Genomic DNA, 22109 nt, shown 5'->3' on the forward strand with positions numbered 1-22109 from the left:
AGTCAGATACAGTCACACACGACAGGGACAGGGACAGAACAAGGACAGGAACAAGGGCAGAAATAGAGACAAGGGACAAAGGGGCAGGGACCAGAGACCAGAGACCAGAGACCAGGGACCAGGGTCCAGGACCAGGGACCAGGGACCAGGGACCAGGGACAAGGACAAGACGACAAGAGACAAGAGACAAGAGACAAGAGACAAGAGACAAAGAGACAAGAGACCAGAGACCAGAGACCAGAGACCAGAGACAGAGACCAGAGACCAGAGACCAGAGACCAGAGACCAGAGACCAGAGACCAGAGACCAGGGACCAGGTCCAGGGACCAGGGACAAGAGCCAAGAGACAAGAACAAGCGACAAGAGACCAGAGACCAGAGACCAGAGACCAGAGACCAGAGACCAGAGACCAGAGACCAGAGACCAGAGACCAGAGACCAGGGACAGGGACAGGGACAGGAGACAGAGAGATAAGGGCACAGGGACAGGGACAGGGACAGGGACAGGAAAAGGCCAGGAAGGGACACAGGGACAGGGACAGAGACAGGGACAGGGACAGGGACAGGGACAGGACAGGAGACAGGGACAGACAGAGAGAAACAGAAACACACACCACAGATACAGACACAGACAGTTCCACCATCACAGCCTGGAGTGAATAATCAATGTAAATAAGAAGGGGCCTAAACAATAATGTTATTGTCAGCCTTTCAAACATGATTAGCTTTACCAGGTCTCAACATGTTCCTGTTTCAAACAACAGCAGCCTAACAGCGACAGAGCATGATGTAACCTACACCTGGAAACCAGCACACACACCACACACACCACACACACACACACACAACAACACCCACCACACACACAACACACACACACACACACACAACACAACACACACACACACCACACACCCACACACACCCGCAACCCCGCCCAACACAAAAATCCCCACATTAATCCAACAACATGATCACACCATAATAACCAAAGACACCACATGTAAAACCCCCAAATCCATCAAACAAACAGCTACACGACAACAAAAAATTAATCTATCACAAATTACACACCATCCACCAAAACAAAACAGAAATCACAGATAACAACTAATCACCATAACTACAAACCATCATCATACATTCAAATGACACATCAATAGATCATTACCAACATACTTGACTCTCTCGTCTTTGCCTCACCTAACCCTATGAGGAATGTTGATTAATACTCGGAGATACTAGCAGGGACCGTATGAAATCAGCAGTAGAAATCACAAAACACTACGCGTCCGGGGCCTACAGAAACTTAGGGTATGATTCTATCACACTGGTAGCTAGTGAAAGTCAAACCACACGACGATGCCCATGTCACTGTTGAATTTCAGGCTCCATCAACCATCAACTCAAAAAAAAAGCACGAAAACACCATCAAACAGCTGCATAGACGTGGGCAATTCGAAGACACAATAATCGCCCATTAGTACACAACGAGAATCAATATAAACAATTATGACTTCATCCCTTACCTTAAATCTCAATACAAAGCACTCCCGAATCCCATGCGATGAAGATTAGTCATAATACCCATATTTCAAATCCCTTCTACCCAGTATTACCCTCCAACTCACACTCTCTGTTATCCAGACAAATACAAAAATAAAGATATCATCCTAAAACTCACAAAACAATAAATATCAATTCAATAACATTAACTCAAATTCTCAATTATCACCCCATCTCTCTCAAGACGAACAAGCTCCCTCTTATGAACCGAGTCATATCAGGCACATAAGACTCCATCCGTGAATCGATCCCTCTCTCACCACAGTAACATAACAATCAACGAGACTCAAAATTATATACCATTGATCCCATCTTACTCATATCATCATGAAACACAAACGAACCATGGATCAGCCAATCCACCACTCATTAGTATGAATATTTACTCTACGACTGAAAAATCTCGACGGTCCAATCTACAATATATCAGCATCTAAGTCCTCAGGCTAGGAAATGACTATACCAACATACATCATTCCAATTGCATAAACAGACTGCAATCACACGAATATACTACAATAAGACTTCCATACCCCTTCCCTACAAGCTAACCCCATCACCAGTCCACCGACCTCACCCCGTACTCACTCTATCTATACTGCCGCCTCTATGAAGAAACGGCCCAGAACTCGGCGCCTACCAGGCAGAGGGGACTCGCTCAGCGACCAGATTAAAGATAGAGAACAGAGATGTAGAGAAAGTACATAACTATGTATCTCTGTTTCACTAAAGCAAAGACTGTATCAGACATATTCTATCACCGCCTAGATATAATAGGCACTAAGACCCACAACTTCGTATAACTCACCACAGCACATAACCGCAATCATAACCAGCTCCAAAAAATCTACCCGTATGTCTCCTACCTCATAACACCATACACTAGCAACCCAGCAGCAGTTAGTCTCATAGCCCTAGCTCTGACAAACACCAGGACTGGGATGAGCCCCCAGCATGCACCATCTCTCCAGAAGGACTTGGACAATGCAAACGAGAGAAGGGAAGAAATGGAGTAAAGCAGAAAATGCATGCGAGTAACGTTAGGGATATGTCGCGGAACAGATGGAGAATATTTGTACATTTGATGGCATCGAGGAGCCAAGAGGGCATAATGGGGATCAAAGGAGACAGATGTATAAGTTTGAGTTAAAAATAGAGAGAACGAGGATCATATTACATGGGGATGGGAGAGATGTAAGTTGAGGAGCAAACACCACCCTGAATCTCAGAGGGATAGTCAAAATGGGAAAAGAGAGAAAGAAGCATGTAGTTATAGAGAGATGAGGGGAGAGGGATATGGGGAAGGAGAGATGTAGTTGAGGTGAGAGGGATATGGGGAAGGAGAGGTGTCATTGAGGAGATAAGGAGAGAGGGATATGGGGATGGAGAGATGTAGTTGAGGAGAGAGGGATATGGGGAAGGAGAGATGTAGTTGAGGAGAGAGGGATATGGGGAAGGAGAGATGTAGTTGAGTAGATGAGGAGAGAGGGATATGGGGAAGGAGTTGGGAGGAAATGGGGTCAAACAAAGAGTGGAAAGTTTACACGTTGTTCTAGATGCAAATATTCCACATTATGGAATGTAGAATAGGCAAACATCTAGCCGTTAGCGTTAGCCTGGTCCCAGATCTATTTTTCATGCCTTGCCAACTGCTATGGTCATTGTCATGACAAACAGCTCTGCGACCAGGCTACATAAATAAGCATAAAATAGATCTTCATTGGACAATTTTGCAACACAGTTCCACTCCATTCTACTCCTGCCATTTGAAACTCATTAGAGAACAGCTTCCCTGAACATTCTATTCTGCTATCAAGCACGTGGTATCCGTTTCTGGTCCTGACCCTTCTCCTCTGGAGGACCTTGTTTGGCCAGATGACTCAAATCTGGGATTACTTTACAGCCATAATCCTTCATGTTTTTGTACAGTGGATTTCTCACTTCCCTTCTCTCTGTGTATTTACAACACATCTGCATGTTACACAGGATGTGGTAAACCTATACAAATATGTTTTACCTTTATAAAGACTATAAGGCGTTAGCCTGGTTTAACTAGACTAAATGTTACTCTCACTATTGAACCAATTGTCAACCTGGCTAAAACCCAGTGAGCAAAATTGTTTGAAAAGATGTCATTTCAACCAGTTTTGCCGTTGTTAGACAGGTGTATCACGACTCAGGATATGACCCAGACGCAGACACAGGAGGTGGATTGTTCGGTTCTCAGAATATTTATTATAACAAAGGGGCAGGCAAAGGGCAGGTCGAGGGCAGGCAGAGGTTCGTAATCCAAGGCAGAGTCAATCAGGGACAGAACAGCAGGCAGGCTCAAGACAGGCAGAGAGGTCAGAACCGGGAAGACTAGAAAACAAGAACTTGAGATCAGGAGAAACACGCTCGTAAGACCTGACAAAACAAGACAAACTGGCAAAAGGAGACAAAGGGCTGTGAGACAGAGGTTTAATCCTAGACACGTGAAAAGTGGAATGTATACGGAGGGTGAGGGGCTATAGAAGGTGAACAGCAGTGGGGCTAAGGATGTTAGAGATGGGGGGAAAGGGCTGATAAAGCAGGGGTAAAGTTTGCGGAACTCCATCCGGAGGGGCAGATCCCGAGTGGAAAGCCACACCCTCTGCCCGAGACGATACCTGGAGGTGGTCTTGATAAGAGCGGACCGGGCTCTCTTCCAGGTACAGCGACAGCGGCGGACAAACATCTGGGCAGAGGGTATGCTGACTTCTTCCTCTTGCTCAGGGAAGAGCAGGGGCTGATATCCCAAGGAACACTCGAAAGGCGAGAGACCAGTGGCCGAGCAGGGAAGGGTGTTGTGGACGTATTCCACCCAAACAAGTTGCTTGCTCCAGTTGATGGGGTTGGCGGAGATGAGGCAACAAAGAGCCGTCACAAGGTCCTGATTGGCTCGCTCCAACTGGCCGTTAGACTGGGGATGAAAACCGGATGACAGGCTGGCTGATGACCCGATGAGGGTGAAGAACGCCTTCCAGAATCGGGACGAGAACTGAGGACCGCGGTCAGAGACCATGTCGACCAGAAGTCCATGGATCTGGAAGACGTGCTGCATCCTGAGCTGGGCCGTCTCCTTGCCTGAGGGTAACTTGGGAAGGGGAATGAAATGGGCGGCTTTGGAAAACCTATCCACCACCAAAAGGAAAGTGGTGTTGCCATCTGATGGAGGAAGACCAGTGACGAAGTCCAGGGATATATGGGACCAGGGGTGGTGAGGAACAGGGAGTGGTTGAAGGAGGCCAGCCGGAGCTTGCCGTGGAGTCTTATTCTGTGCACACACAGTACAGGCGGCGACGAATGTAAAGACGTCAGGAACCATGGTGGGGCACCAAAAACGTTGTCGGATGAAAGCCAGGGTCCAACGGGAACCAGAGGAATGCACCCATTTCAGGACCGGGAGAAAGGGCAGAGTCTGGGACAAACATCTGGTTACAGACCAGGCTCTCTATACCCCAGATGACTGCAGCCGCTAGACAGGAGGTACGGAGGATGGTCTCGGGGTCAGACGGTGTAGCAACGGGCTATACAGGCATGAGAGCGCGTCAGGCTTCACATTCTTGGACCCAGGGCCCATCGAGCCTGCCTTGAGTTGAGGCGCTTAGCGGTGCAGAGATATTCCAGGTTCTTATGGTCAGTCCAAACTAAGAATGGATGTTCCGCCCCCTCTAACCAGCGCCTCCACTCCTCCAACGCCATTCTAACCACGAGTAGTTCTCGATTTCCCACGTCATAGTTCCTCGCATTAAGGAAAGCACAGGGATGCAGCTTTTGATCCTGGGCAGAACGCTGAGACTCGACCTCCACCGCAAACTGACGGGACAGGTCCGGATGAATTAAGATGGGAGCTGTAGTGAATCGATGCTTGAGGTCCGAGAACACCTGGTCAGCTGCTGTAGACCACGTGAACGCAACCTTGGAAGAGGTGAGTGCTCAGATAGGGAAAGCTAGGGTGCTGTAACCCCGGATGAAACGGCGGTAAAAATGAGCAAACCCCAGGAAACATTGCAGCTGCACTCTGGATGTGGGTTGAGGCCAATATCCCACCGCTTTCAACTTGTCAGAATCTATCTGAATATTTCCTGCAGCGATGACGTATCCTAGGAAGGAGTTGGTGGTGCGACGGAAGTCACATTTATCTGCTTTAACAAAAAATGTGTTTCTCCAGGAGACGCTGAAGGACTTGTCGGACGTGGAGGACGTGCTCTTGAGCTGAACGGGAAAAAACAAGGATGTCGTCAAGGTAGATAAACACAAACCGGTTCAACATGTCACGGAGCACATCATTGACCAGGGCCTGGAACACTGTGGTAGCGTTGGTCAGTCCGAATGGCATAACAAGGTACTCGTAGTGCCCGCTAGCCGTGTTAAAAGCTGTCTTCCATTCGTCTCCTTCCCGTATCCGAACCAGATGGTAGGCGTTCCGAAGGTCCAACTTCAAGAAGATCGTCACCCCCAGGAGAGGCTTGAAAGCTGAGGAGATGAGTGGTAGAGGGTAAAGTTTTTTAACCGTGATGTCATTAAGGCCCCGGTAGTCGATACACGGACGCAGGGTTTTGTCCTTCTTCTCCACAAAGAGAAGACGGAGGCACATTGGCACAGTTGAAGTAGCTTCCGAGCAGCCTCTCTCCCGGACAACGGAGAATCGAACACCTTTCTAACCTCCGCCACAAACTGAGGCAAACGGTGGATTGTTGCTCCCACACCGCCGTAGCCCAGGCGAGTGCCCTCCCAGACATCAGCGTTATCAGGTACGTTATCTTCCAGCGATCCGAGCGAAACAATGAGGGCTGCAGCTCAAAGATGAGGGAGCATTGAGAGAGAAACGCCCAGCGGGTTCTCGGATCTCCAGCATGGCGCTCCGGAGGAGGTAAGCAGGGTTCTCGGGTAGACTGGGAAGAAGCGCCGCTGGTAGCGCGGTTACTGAGAGTCTGGGGGTTTACCGTAGAGGCTTGCTGCCTAGTAGATAATCTGCGGAATTGCTCAAGCAATGCAGTGAAAGCGTGGTCATCGCATCCTTCCAAGATCTAGAGTCCTTCCATAAGGGTTTGAAGTAACTCCTCGTGTCTTCCAATCGCAGCTCCTTGGAAGGAGACAGCGTTGCGGAGCTGGTCCGAGTCTGCTGGGTCAGTCATGGCCAGTTCGTACTATCACAACTCAGGATATGACCCAGATGCAGACACAGGAGGCGGATAGTTCGGTTCTCAGAATATTTATTATAACAAAGGGACATGCAAAGGGCAGGTCGAGGGCAGGCAGAGGTTCGTAATCCAAGGCAAAGTCAATCAGGGACAGAACGGCAGGCAGGTTCAGGTTCAGGGCAGGCAGAAAGGTTAGAATCAGGAAGACTAGAAAGGTTAGAATAGGGAAGACTAGAAAACAAGAACTTGAGAACAGGAGAAACAGGAAACACTCTGGTAAGACCTGGCAAAACAAGACAAACTGGCAACAGATAAACAGAAAACACAGGTATAAATACACAGAGGATAATGGGGAAAATGGGAGACACCTGGTGGGGGCTGGAGACAAGCACAAGACAGGTGTTTCAGATCAAGCTGTGACACGGTGTCTTACCTTGTGAACTGAATGTGGTAAAACTATGCTATATGTTTACCTTTAGTATATAATAATTCCATTTAGCAGACACTTTTATCCAAAGCGACTTACAGTCATGCGTGCATACGTTTTCATGTGGGTGGACCCAGCGGCAATCGAACCCACAATCCTGGCATTTCAAGCGCCACGCTCTACCAACTGAGCCAGAGAGGACCACTATAAAGTCTGTGAGACGGGTGTATGTATTGCAGTGTGCAGGTAGATGTCTTACCTGGGGGTAGGATGAACTGAATGAGGTAAACCTACACTATATAAATATACTGTATAATAACATGTTGGCCTTGATAAAGGTGTATGAAGTGTGTGAGACAGGTGTATGAAGTGTGTGAGACAGGTGTATGGAGTGTGTGAAACAGGTGTATGGAGTGTGTGAGACAGGTGTATGAAGTATGTGAGACAGGTGTATGGAGTGTGTAGACAGGTGTAAATGGAGTGTTGTAAGGGACAGGTGTATGGAGTGTGTGGGACAGGGTGTATGTTGATTGGTGGGGTGAGGACAGTGTATGGAGTGTGTGTGACAGGTGTATGGGAGTGTGTGGAAAGAGGTTTATGGAAGTGTGTGAGACAGGTGGTATTGAGAGTGGGTTGAACATAGGTGTAGTAATGGAGTGGGTGGTGAGACAGGTGTTAGAATGGAGTACTGGAGGTAACAAGGAGAAAGGCCAGGACCAGGATAGTGATGTCGATGCCTCTCCTCTCCCACCAGCTACTCTCCTTCACTGTCTTCTGAACCAAACGGGTCAGCTCCATCATCAGCGACTCTTTATCCGTCCCCTTTCCCCCTTCCTTCATCATCTCTCCATTCTCCTTCCTCCTCTCCTTAACCCCGGTCTCTCCATTCTCTTTCCCTCTGTCCATGTCCTGTTTGGAGTTTACAGGGTTTATTTGGAATAAGGCCTCTCTACCCTCCCAGGGTTTAGCATCCATCTCTCCTCCTCCTCCAGCCCTCTGTTCTTCCCTCCATTCCTCCGGTACATTCTGCATTTCAGCTCCCTTTGTGCCTCCCTCCTGACCAACAACAAAGTACGGTAAAAGCGACAGTGCTCGGTGTATGCAGCGGCTGTATGGACGGTCTCATAGGCAGCGGCTGTATGGACGGTCTCATAGGCAGCGGCCAGACTCTGAGGATAGTAGCCTGGACATTGTGCCCTGAACACAAAGGGTCCGGACTGAAGTAAACATGACAGGAAGTTCAGCTCCTTTACAACCACTCCAACAGTTCTCACCTTCCTTTTCTCCTTCTAATACAAGCTGTGGTGTGTACTCCCCTCCTCCTCTCCTCCTCCACTTCTCTCCTCCTCCTCTCCTCTTCCCCACTTCTCCTCTCCTCTTCTCCTCCTCTACTCTTCTCCAACACGATGTGTACTTCTCTCTTTCCCCGTCCTCCTCCTTTTCTTCTCTGTGTTCTCTCTCTCTCCTTTCTCTCCTCTCCTCCTCCTCCTCTTCTTCTCTGTGTTCTCTCTCTCCTTTCTCTCCTCTCCTCTTCTTCTCTGTGCTCTCTCCTTTCTCTCCTCTCCTCCTCCTCTTCTTCTCTGTGTTCTCTCTCTCTCCTTTCTCTCCTCTCCTCCTCCTCTTCTTCTCTGTGTTCTCTCTCTCTCCTTTCTCTCTTCTCCTCTCTCCTTGTCAGGTTGTTCCTGTAGTGCAGTCCTTGTTTAATACAGCAGCAGCTCTGGGAACGTCCTGTGGCTTCTATGGGTGTGAGTTAAGTGAGCCGGGGCAAGTCCCTGTGTCACACACCACACACAAAGCCAGCTCCAGAAATGATTCTGCTGCTTATTCCCTCTCTCTTCACCGAAGCTCCTCATGCATACTGCAGGTCCCTCCCCTGCAGTCCTCGTTTCCCCTCCCCCTCCTTTCTTTCCTCCCTCTCTCATCCCTGTTGTAACCTTGGCAGAGGGCCTGGGAAAGGAGGAGGAGGGGTAGTGGGGGAAAGGGGGGCTAAGTCAGGAGGAGAAGATTAGCAGCGACTGCTTAGTGCTCACTGTGTAGAGAGAGAGAGAGAGAGAGACAGAGACAGAGAGACAGAGAGAGAGAGATGAGTAGATTAGTGTTTTAATGGGCTGTTGGCCAGTGTTCTTTGCTGGCCAGGTACAGTGTTGGCTGCAGTGCTCTTAATGATTTAAGGGAATAGGAGCGCTGGTGGGATCCTGAGTGAACTGGACTACCACTAAAACTGGTTTAGCAGAGTGCAGGGTTGTGTTCAGTTGAGCACACTTGGCTAAATGTTTCGCAATGGAAAACTCAAATAATAGTTCTCACCATTTAAAAAATATTTTCTCTCTAATTGAACACGACCCAGGGGACATCAGAGCACTAGGCTATCAGACCTTCCCTCTACATCAACTCTGTCTTGTTCTAATCAGAACAGGAGCTGTCAGTCATGTTATCACACTGGTAACACGGGTGACAGAAACAGTAGGAAGACCTACCCAGCTCAATCATCTTTATAATTACAGTTGAAATGACCAAGATATTAACAAACAGCATCAAAAAAGTTGTAATTGTAATACACATTTTTAATAACTGTTGTGGGTGAGAGTACATCCAAACATGACTTGTGTTGTATTCCAAAGGTTGTATCCACACATTTTCGACTTGCAGTAGTGAGTGCATACATAATCATTGAAGTTACATACAAAACACATTGTATTTGTCACAAGCGCCGAATACAACAGGTGTAGACCTTACCGTGAAATGCTTACTTACAAGCCCTTAACCAACAATGCAGTTCAAGAAATAGAGTTAAGAAAATATTTACTAAATAAACTAAAGTAAAAAAAAATGAATCAAAAAGTGACACCAGAAAATTACATAACAATATCTGTTATATACAGGGGGAACCGAGTCACCGAGTCAATGTGCGGGGGTACAGGTTAGTCGAGGTAATTTATAAAGTGACTATGCATAGATAATAAACAGCGAGCAGCAGATGTAACAACAAAGGGGGGGGCAATGTAATAATCCGGTGGCCATTTGATTCATTGTTCAGCAGTCTTATAGTAGAAGCTGTTAAGGAGCCTTTTGGACAAAGACTTGGCGCTCCGGTACCGCTTGCTGTGCGGTAGCAAAGAGAACAGTATGGTGGAAAAATTGCAAGATTATGTTATAATACTTTTATTGGATCAAATGGTTGTTTTATGCAACAGAATAGAGAATTATTAACTATTGTGTGTTCTACTGAGGATGGGCCTCTGGGAGATAACACTGACAGGAGATTTACCATGTCTTTTGGGTGATAAAACCTAAAGAGCATTCCAGAGCATGAGTTAATGTTTTTGTTCTATACCGTACCAGGGAGACATGGTTCCAGTTTGGATCCGGCGGGACAGATACTGTCTGCTATGTATTATAGGTATCTTTCATACAAATCTTAACCTTGTGACCCATTCTATATATATATGTTGTTCGTCATGTAGGTTGAAAGGGGTGTATCTTGGCTATAAAAGACCTTTGTAATTTTGACTCGGGGCTCTCAACGAATCATTTGACCGTGAATCGTCGACCAGCCATGACCAATCATTATTATAGTAGAGCACTCAATCGATTCACTTTATATGTGTGCGTTGTATTGACCTGCTCCCTTATTAATAAGTGATTACAGAGTTAGTTTAAGTATGACTCTGACTTGTGTGATAAGTTTGTCTCTCCTCATTTGATAGTAAAGAAATCAACCACCACATTTGGCGACGAGGATGGGATGTGAATCTTCACTTGGTGACCGCTCCTGTCGACCTGGGTAAATCGTGCACGAGGGATCCCTCAAACTTGGGCTCTCAGGGAGACTACACTTCGGGAACAAAACAGATGGACCCACCTTTGATCTGAGAGGCAGTGAGCCGAGTGGATACCACATCTCGAACGTAGTTTTTTTTAAATAAAGAGGTGAGCGAAACACGCAAAGTGGAGTTTTTAGAAAAGCCTCTGTTACGTAGGCTTTAAGTGTGTATTCCTGTGTGAGGGGGGCACCTTGGAGGCATAAGCAGGGCCGGGTCAGTGGAGGATGATCTGAGAGTTAGACACTCAGACACCTATCATTGGTTGGTTGCGGGCCACCTAGAGCCGTCCTGACACTGAATTGATCACAGTGGGGATTGGTGCGGTCTGTAGGGCTGAGGGGCCAGGGTGACTGTGGGTTCTGTGTGATGCACGGTACCTGGTGAAACTCTATTGGAAGAAGGACCTCATTCTGAAATGTGTCTGTGAAACCTTCTAAGTGATCCTCAGAATTGGTGAATTCCAATTATTTTAAATGTGCTAGCCAGGTATGCACTGGGTTTGGTAATTTAGCGTTAAATATCTAGAATCTGTGTGAACTAGTTTTGGCCATTTAATGTTAAAACATCTGGAATCTGTGTGAACTAGTTAAGACAATTTATGATATTGTATAAGATAGTAAGGTGCACCTGTAATTGTTTTAAACCTGTAATTGTTTTAAATATGTACCCCATTTTAGAAGTATTGAAAAATGTAAATGTATGAGTTGCATTATCCTAGGAACTAATCATGAGATATAAATTAGAAAATATTCCTGCAGGTAAAAATATTGTTGAAAAACAACTCATTGATTAGGTATGTTTGGGAATAGCATTGTGTGACTGTGATATGAGAGTTGTGTGACTATAGAAATGAGTCTTAATCTGACGTTTGGATAGTAACATATAGAAATATGCTTAATCAGATTATTGAATTTTGGATAATAAGCTTTGATATAACGTTATCTTGGGGTTCCGTTCCTTCACTAGCCATCATAGAATATCACGGGTGGTATTGAGAGCGCGATGATATTTTAGAAAGCAGCGGAAGGTCTATAGTTCCTGTGAGACTTGATTTTGCCGTGGTTTCTGGGAGGTTAGAGGACCGTTGAGGATCCAATGACGGGCCGGTCATTCTCCAGGAAACAAAAGTAACTTTTTGGGGGTTCTGCTGGGAGTATGTTTGGAGAGCTGCTTCGTAGCTGTGGAGAGTCCTTGAAAACGCAAATGGAATGGTTGATGTGAGTACCTAAGAATTTCTAATGTTCTATATGGATTCTGTGAATATATGAAAATATGATAAATTGTATGTGTGTATAATCGATTACTAGAGATTTGATAAAGTAATACTGGGAATATAATGAGATGCAACTTAAACAACCCATACGTAGACGTACGTAGGTTTTGAGTTGGTCCCTTTAATGGATCATTTGATAAAGATGAGGTTTAAGCATTATTAAACTGTCTACAAAGTCTGGGCGATTGTCTCAGAAACTGATTGGAATGTGTCTACTTTTGGTAAACTTACCCTAACGATGTAACTATAAAACGCTTATTGGATTTTCTCCGTCCGTGTACTACTATATTTGAAATAAAATTGCCCTTAAGGCCTGAAAATGTGTTTTATTTTTTTCTTCCCAGTATGAGAGGAGTTGCTGGATTTATTGAATAAACCTTTTTCCATAAAGTTAGAGCGAATTAAGATGGAATCTCGACGTAATTTATAATGTCGTATAAAGCCTAGGGTATCCATCAAACGAATTATCATTGCGTGATTAATGTGATGCATGAGAAAACATAATCTACTTTTATTAAAAAAGCGCAAGATCTGTTTCCTAGTCAATGAATGTCGATTTAACTCTTTGCTAATCTATTCCTTTGGCATGTGAAAATCTCGCCGGAGAAATGCTTGGACCTTTAATTAAGGCTATTTTCTGGGAAATGTGTCGTTATTATGTGCCTGATTGAATGTTGGGCCTTCCTCTGACACCGCCTAGGTGAGCATATGCTGAGCAGTTGCCATACCAGGTGGTGATGCAACCGGTCAGGATGCTCTCGATGGTGGAGCTGTAGAACTTTTTGAGGATCTGGGGACCCATGCCAAATCTTTTCAGTCTCCTGAGGGGAAAAAGGTTTTGTCGTCCCCTCTTCACAACTGTCTTGGTGTGTTTGGACCATGATAGTTTGTTGGGTATATGGACACCAAGGAAATTGAAACTCTCGTCCCGCTCCACTTCAGCCCGTTTGGTCCTCCTTTTTCTATAGTCCACGATCAGCTCCTTTGTCTTGCTGACATTAGGCCATCATTGTAAAATAAGATTTGTTCTTAACTGACTTGCCTATTTAAATAAAGGTTAAAAACAAACATTGAGGGAGAGGTTGTTCATGCACAGTCATGCATACGAGTCCACCAGTCCACAGGCAGAACTCTTGTGAAACACTATACCCCGAACTGGATGCCCGCAGCAACCTGAGATAACACTTACTTTGGCACAGACAGAATGCATTCCAAATGGTACCCTGTTCCCTATATAGATCCCTATGGGCCCTGTGCAAAAGTAGTGCACTACATAGGGGATAGAGTTCTATTTGAGAGGTAGCCACAGACAGACTGACTGACTGATAACCTCATGTTCCAGTATCTTCAATAAAACGCAAACTGTCCTTAAAAACAGAAACATGGCTCCATCCCAAATGGTACCCTATTCCCTACGTAGTGCACTATTTTTTTTTTTTTTTACCAGATCCCTATGGGCCCTTGTCAAAAATATAAAATGTTGAGAATAGGGTGCAATTTGGGATACACACATATCATTGTAAAATAAGAATGTGTTCTTAACTGACTTGTCTAGTTAAATGAAGGTTGAATAAACATTTTAAAAAATGTAACAGATGTAACAAATGTAACATTATTATACATACTAAAGTAACAAAACTGTACAGTAATGTCTGTAATAAACAATAAACAAAACATTTTCTATTAATAAATAATAAATACATAAATAACATTACACGTTTGCACAAATATATAGACAAAAAACATGATCAAATGCTCAGTTGCAAATTAATGACAGTATTCCATATGGGAAACATGTGAGTGTGTTTGTTCCGTGCCAGTGACAGTACGTGAGTGGGCACCGTCCCACGGCACACCTGGCCCTGCCAGACCATCTGGGTGTGTAATTAAAGACGCCCTCTCATGCACGGCACCAGGTCCCTAGGGACTCTACCAGACCCCAGTGTAATGTTCTCTGTGTCCCCAGCCAGGGAGTGCTGTCCCTGGGGAGAGCCATTAGTCAGGCAGGACCACAGCTCTGTGTGGATAATCCTAACACCATCTCAGGACTCCATGGACTAGAGATGATAGTCAGACAGGACCACAGCTCTCCATGGACTAGAGATGATAGTCAGACAGGACCACAGCTCTCCATGAGATTGAAGCTGATAGGCAGGCCACAGCCTTCTCCATGGACTTGAGCTGATAGTCAGACAGGACTCTGTGTGTCATCTTGAATGACAGTAAAGTATCCAGATGTCACCATGTCATCTCTCTCGTGGGATGAACAAAACAAAAATACATTACAATATGATCTCTGTTCTTTAGAAATTGACTTTTTATATAGAGGAAATAAAATATTACTATAGTCTACATTTTACTAAGCACTCCACTAGATGGCCCTATTTATCTATCAGCTACAAACCTGCCCTAATAGTCTATCAGCTACAAACTGGCCCATTTATGTATCAGATACAAACTGGCCGCCCTATTTATCTATCAAGCTACAAACTGGCCCTATTTATCTATCAGCCTACAAACTTGCCCTATGTATCTATCAGATACAAACGTCCCTATTTATCTATCAGCTACAAACCTGCCCTAATTATCTATCAGATACAAAACTGGCCCTTATTTACTATCAGTACAAACTGGCCCTATTATCTATCAGCTACAAACTGGCCCTATTTATCTATCAGCTACAAACTGCCCTATTTTATCTATCAGCTACAAACTGGCCCTATTTATCTATCAGATACAAACTGGCCCTATTTATCTATCAGCTACCAAACTGCGCCCTATATCTATTCATGCAACAAACTGGCCCTATTATCTATCAGCTTACAAACCTGCCCTAAATTATCTATCAGATACAAACGATGGCCCTATTTATCTATCACTACAAACTGGCCCTATTATTTCTAATCAGATACAAACTGGCCCTATTTATCTATCAGCTACAAACTGGCCCTAATTTATCTATTCAGCTACAAACTGGCCCTATTTATCTATGCAGCAACAAAACTGGCCCTATTTATCTATCAGCTACAAACTGGCCCTAATTATCTATCAGATACAAACTGGCCCTATTTATCTATCAGCTACAAACTGGCCCTATTTATCTATCAGATACAAACTGGCCCTATTTATCTATCAGATACAAACTGGCCTATTTATATCAGATACAAACTGCCCTAATTATCTATCAGATACAAAACTGGCCCTATTTATGTATCAGATACAAACTGGCCCTATTTATCTATCAGCTACAAACTGGCCCTATTTATCATCAGCTACAAACTGGCCCTATTTATCTATCAGATACAAACTGGCCCTATTTATCTATCAGCTACGAAAACCCTGCCCTAATTATATATCAGATACAAACTGGCCCTATTTATCCTATCAGATACAAACTGCGGCCCTATTTATCTATCAGCTACAAAACTGGCCCTATTCATCGATCAGCTTACCAAACTGGCCCTAATTATCTATCAGCTCAGCAAACTGCCTATTATCTATCAGCAACAAACTGGCCCTATTTATCTATCACTACAAACCTGCCCTAATTATCTATCAGATACAAACTGGCCCCTATTATCTATCAGCTACAAAACTGGCCCTATTATCTATCAGATTACAAACTGGCCCTATTTATCTATCAGATACAAACTGGCCCTATTTATCTATCAGCCTACAAACTGGCCCTATTTATCTATCACAACAAACTGGCCCTATTTTATCTATCACTACAAACTGGCCCTAATTATCTATCAGATACAAACTGGCCCTATTTATCTATCAGCTACAAACTGGCCCTATTATCTATCAGATACAAAACTGGCCCTATTTATCTATCAGATACAAAACTGGCCCTATTTATCTATCAGATACAAACCTGCCCTAATTATTCTATCAGATACAAACTGGCCCTATTTATTATCAGCTACAAACTGGCCCTTATCATCATACAACGCCCTATTAATGCTATCAGATACAGCATACTGGCCCTATTATACTATCAGATACAAACTGCCCTATTTATCTTATCAGCTACAAACTGGCCCTATTATCTATCAGCTACAAAACTTGAGCCCTATTTATCTATCAGCTACCAAACTGCCCTATTTATCTATCAGCATACAAACCTGCCCTAGTATCTATCAGCTACAAGACCTGCCTATTTATCTATCAGCTACAAACTGGCCCTAGTTATCTATCAGCTACAAACACATAGGAAGGAAGTCTGTTGTACTGACCCTCTCAGTGTCCTTGCTCAGTGTCCATGATTCCTTCTGCTGTTTGAGCCATGTTTAACAGTGCTTTGCCTGTCATAGACTTCATATAGTAATTTCTACAGTAATACTGACCGTCAGAGCTCAGTGTCCTTGATTCCCTCTGGTTCCTCCAGGGTGTCCAGCCGTCTCTTACAGGCCTTTAGCAGCTTCTTCCTGGGTCCCAGTGGGATGTGTATGGAGGTCAGTTCCTGGTCTGAGCAGAACAACAGAGCTTCGAGGTCAATCTTCTCCCTCCTGAAAATGGGCATGAACTCCCCCAGGCTCTGGGAGGCCAGGAAAGTCTCCAGGCGTCCACTCTCAGACTCCAGCTCCTCGTCCAGGCCCACGTCAGTCTCCACCCAGGGCAGCTCCTCGTCCAGGCCCACGTCAGCCTCCTCCCAGGGCAGCTCCTGCAGGGTCCTCTCCGGGAGGCTCAGGGCGCTCATGATTCTGTCTATCTTTATTGCATCATCCAGGCTGGGCTGGCGCCGGGGGAGACGGCCACGGAGGTGGACGTTAGGGGCACGGCCCACCGGCTCGGAGCCAGCCACGGAACCCTCGTCCCGGGCTCCAATGCCGAAGAGGCCATCGGAGACGTAGTTCCGTCGGAACACCATGGTTCCAAGACCGGGCCGGGTGAAAAGGGAGTCACGGCCCGAGTCAGTGCTGATCTCGGAGTAGGCGGCCTCGTGGAGAACCGGGTCGCTGATGGCACGGGAGATGTGGAAGAGGGTGTCGGCACGTTCATCGTCATCGTAGTGGTCGTTGTCATGGTGATCGTGGTTGTTGCCGTGGTGAGGGAACATGTCCCGGATGTTGAGGCGCGAGTGGTCCTTAGAGTTGGCGTAAGTGCCCTGTTGAAGGAACATCAATGAAGACAAACCATTTGAATGGAAATAACACAGATTACAGCACTAAGCCTGTGGGAAATGTAATGGAAATAACCCAGGTTTCAGCACTAAGCCTGTGGGAAATGTAATGGAAATAACCCAGGTTTCAACTACAAGCCCTGTGGAAATATAATGGAAATAACCCAGTTTCAACACTAAGCCTGGAAATGTAATGGAAATAAACCCAGGTTTCAGCACTAAAGCCGTGGGAAATGTAATGGAAATAACCCAGGTTCCAGCACTAAGCCTGTGGGAAATGTAATGGAAATAACCCAGGTTTCAGCACTAAGCCTGTGGGAAATGTAATGGGTTCTCCATTTAATGTTTGGGAGCATAGTGTGTTTATTTTTCTAAATTGTATTTTCCGTTAGTCAACTGTTTTGGGTGTTGCGTCTCTTTTTACCTGCTTGAGGAACATGACGTCCTGGCCAAGCTGAAGGCCAGACAGCGAACGTACACTCTTCCTCCCATCTTCGTAGATCTTGAAGGTGCCGTCCACCTGTTTCTTCTTCTCCAGCTTCTTGTGAATCTTGGTCCTCCCCTTGGTTGTGGAGTGTACAGTGGCCTGTATAGATTGCAAAGATCGAAACGTGGACTCAGGAGAGGACATTAAACAGATAATTTACTAAATGTAAAGCAAGACAGAGTTTGACACATGAAAAAGGACAATGATCAATAGCTGAAATTTCTTGAGCTTACTCATGAACTTATTCATCAGGGAACGTAAAACAATATCAAATGATTTACTCAAACTGCCATAGACTATCAAAATAATATCAAATGCATTCATGAGCAATTGACAGTGAAGTTAGCAGGGAAGAAATGCTTTTGACCTCTGACCTGTGAGTATGGCATGTTGGAAGTGACCGCGTTGAACTGAGGAAGCGTGCGGCTTAGCGTGCTGCTGCTGTTATAACTAGAGAAACTCATGGCGTCTGAGTTATCCGACGTTACGCTCTCCTTCAGGAACATTCTCTCCAGCCGCCGGTGGTGTTTCTGCTGCTGCTTCACACAGTCCTTTATCCTCCTTTCTGCCGCGCGGAACGCTCTGTCTTTCAGCTTGCCCACCAGCTTGTAGAAGAGACAGATCTATTTAGTCACTATTTAAATATCACAAATACACCATTGCAGGTTAGGCTATACAATTCAAACTGAGTATACAAAACATTAAGAACACCCCTTTCCATGACAGACTGACCTAGGTGAATCCAGGTGAAAGCTATGATCCCTTATTGATGTCACTTGTTAAATCCACTACAATCAGTGTAGATGAAGGGAAGGAGACAGGTTAAAGAAGGATATTTAAACCTTGAGACAGTTGAGACATGGATTGGGTATGTGTGCCGTTCAGAGGTTGAATAGGCAAGGCAAAATGGGCACCAGGCGCACCGGTTTGAGTTTGCAACTCAATATTAGGAAGTTGTTCATAATTAGTATTATATTTTCTTTAACCTTTATTTAACTAGGCAAGTCAGTTAAGAACAAAGTCTTATTTACAATGACGGCCTACTACAAATGCAAAAGGCCTCCCTTAATCCCAGACGGGGGCTGGGATTTAAAATAAATAAATAAATAAAATACAGGACAAAACACACATCACGACAAGAGAGACACCACAACACTACATAAAGAGATACATAAGACAACCACACAGCATGGTAGCAACACAACATGGCAGCAGCGCAAAACATGGTACAAACATTATTGGGCACAGACAACAGTACAAAGGGCAAGAAGGTAGAGACAACAATACATCACGCGAAGCAGCCACAACTGTCAGTAAGAGTGTCCATGATTGAGACTTTGAATGAAGAGATTGAGATTAAACTGTCCAGTTTGAGTGTTTGTTGCAGCTCGTTCCTGTCGCTGGCTGCAGTGAACTGAAAAGAGGAGCGACCCATGGATGTGTGTACTTTGGGGATTTTCGTCAGAATGTGACTGGCAGAACGGGTGTGTAACCAATATAATTTAAACAATAACTGAAATATAATTCAAATACAAATATTTTGTTAAAATGGATACAAATATGATGGTAAAATATATTTTTTACAACCTACTGGTATAAAATTGGTATTTCTATTTTATTTGGATCCCCATTAGCTGTTGCAAAAGCAGCAACTACCTTTCCTGGGGTCCACATTGAATATGAAAAATTACATAATACAGAACATTAATAGACAAGAACAGCTCAAGGACAGAACGACATACATTTAAAAATGATATGTAGGCTATACCTGCCAATGGTCATTTAGTAGTCTCAGTAAAGTTTCTTCCTGCATTTGATCCTTGTCATTGCTCCTGATACCTCACCTTGGGGTTGTGAACAGACTGCTTGGCGGCGATGGAGTCCAGGTATCGGACACAGTCCATGTGGCTCTTGGTGGCAGCCATGTCAAGGGGCGTGTGGTAGTCGTTGTCCAGGCACCACACATTGGCACCGAACGATACCAGGAAGGACAGGCAGCTGTGGTGGCCGTTGGCGGCGGCCAGATGGAGCGGCGTGTTGCCCCAGATATCACACTTGTCAGGGTCACCTCTGGGAGGAGGGAGAGGAAGAGAAGGAACACAGGGATTAAAAAGACACAGTACATAATAAAACTCAGGCCTTTTACCCCCTGCTTCAGCATAGTCCATCAATTACAGATGTTAACATATACTTTCCTAGATTCAGATTTAGGCTACTTTTGGACCAAAAAAAATCACACTCGATTTCCATCCAGGAATATACTTAATCTGGTTCCGGGAAACTGAGCCATGGTGTGTGTACCTACTCTATGTGTGTGACACCCGATAATGACACGATAATGACCTGACTTTGACCCAATAATAACCTGATAATGACCTGATAATGTCCTGATAGCGACATGATAATGCCACGATAATGGCAATGACCTGATAATGTCACGATAATGACCTGATAATGACCTGGTAATGACATGTTAATTACATGATAATGACATGATAAAGACCCGATAATGACTCTGTAAATCAACAGGTTTACAGAACAGAGAAAATGAACCCACCCCTGCTTAGCTATGCCTATATCCTCTTTCACATTACACTAAATTCAGGAAGTAAGATGACCCAATTGGGTGACCTCATGTCGTTTTCAGTTCTACGGTACTGCTGACTACCATTTCTACTCTGCTGACTACAGACCATGACTCTGCAACTTATAATTATACCTTTAAATAAATACAAAGTGAAATATATACCCTCAAACAGTGAGGGATCTTTTGATGAAAAGGCGCAAATATTACACAACACATGGATGTCATGACATGACAGTTATATATCACTTCCTGCTTTGCGTCTCAGAGCCCCTCCCCTTTCCTGTGTTGCCCTCACCCATCCGGCCCAGCGTGGCTATGGTGTGATTAATAATTGAGGTGGTGCAGGTGAAACATTACAGCGATGTTAACATGTATTATTCAACATATGGACTGAGAATCTTTTCTCTCACAGACACCCAGAGAAGCTGTGACCCCAGAGAGCCACAAGGTCAACACCTGGGCCATGTACAGTTGCCAAATGTTGTCGAACATTGCAGATAGAAATGCCACGAATAGAGCAGTTGTGATTCATTATTCTACATGTCAGAGAGAGGCATGTTTGTTCTACATAACATATTTCTATCTGAACGTTCCAAAATGTTGCGTCCTGATGAACGCTGGCTGTTCTTCATACACTTGACCCTGATTTCTACTTCCTGCATGTCTGTACAAACTGATCAAGGATCAGGTCACCCCCTGTCTACATAATCATATTCATTATGATCTAAAAGGAGTCTAACTCTGTCTTAATAATACAGTTTTTGTCACGTGCGCCGAATACAACAGGTGTAGACCTTACAGTGAAATGCTTACTTACAAGGCCTTAACCAACAATGCAATTTTTAAGTAAAAAAATAGGTATTAGGTAAACAATAGATTAGTAAAGAAATTAAAATAAAAAACTGTAAAATGACAGTGAAAATAACAGTAGCGAGGCTATATACAGGTGGTACCGGTACAGAGTCAATGTGCGGGGGCACCGGTTAGCCGGGCTAATTGAGGTAATATGTACATGAATGTATAGTGACTATGCATAGAGGATAAACAGAGAGTAGCAGCAGCGTAAAATAGGGGTTGTGGGGGGACACACAATGCAAATAGTCCATACTAACACATTTGATCATTCATGCATTTATAGGTTCAATGTACATCGTCATCATCATCATCAATATGCATCGTCATCAATGTGCATCGTCATCATCACCATCAATGTGCATCAAAGAGATATGACTATCAACGAACAGCCAAGAGATCTGACTATCAACGGGACAGCCAAGAGATCTGACTATCAACGCAAAGGACACAAAGAGATTCTGACTATCAGCAGGAACAGCAAGAGATCTGACTATCAACGGAGACAGCCAAAGAAGATTCTTGACTATCAACAGGACAGCCCAAGAATCTACCTATTCAAACAGGACAAGCCAAGAGATCTTGAGCATCAACAGGGACAGCACAAAGAATCATGACATGCACACAGCGACGAAGCCATCAGGAAGACTTCATCATGACGCAAAGGCTTCAGGAACAACACGAACCCAGGGACACACGCCCAAACGCGACAGATCTGACCCTCGACTCTCTCAACGAACTCGTGTCGACCTGCAGCGCACACGTAACAAAGTCCTACGCTAAAGGACGGACTCCTCAAACGAG

The 22109-nt window shown here is 44.7% G+C and overlaps 1 protein-coding gene across 1 annotated transcript in view; it reads right to left on the bottom strand.

Moving 5' to 3' along the window:
- Nucleotides 1–14425: 14425 nt before the first annotated feature.
- The window catches only part of LOC111968167 (pre-mRNA splicing regulator USH1G-like), a 17401-nt gene continuing 9717 nt past the window's right edge, over nucleotides 14426–22109 (bottom strand). The window contains exons 2-6 of the mRNA XM_023993740.2: nucleotides 19711–19936; nucleotides 18241–18471; nucleotides 17804–17965; nucleotides 16604–17364; nucleotides 14426–14508 (exon numbers count right to left, since the gene is read on the bottom strand). Of these exons, the coding sequence (XP_023849508.1) occupies nucleotides 16606–17364; nucleotides 17804–17965; nucleotides 18241–18471; nucleotides 19711–19936 (1378 nt within the window). The 3' untranslated portion in view covers nucleotides 14426–14508; nucleotides 16604–16605. The remainder of the gene's footprint in view (nucleotides 14509–16603; nucleotides 17365–17803; nucleotides 17966–18240; nucleotides 18472–19710; nucleotides 19937–22109) is intronic.

The sequence above is a fragment of the Salvelinus sp. IW2-2015 genome, linkage group LG8 (genome assembly GCF_002910315.2).
Source record: "Salvelinus sp. IW2-2015 linkage group LG8, ASM291031v2, whole genome shotgun sequence".
NCBI lineage: Eukaryota > Metazoa > Chordata > Actinopteri > Salmoniformes > Salmonidae > Salvelinus > Salvelinus sp. IW2-2015.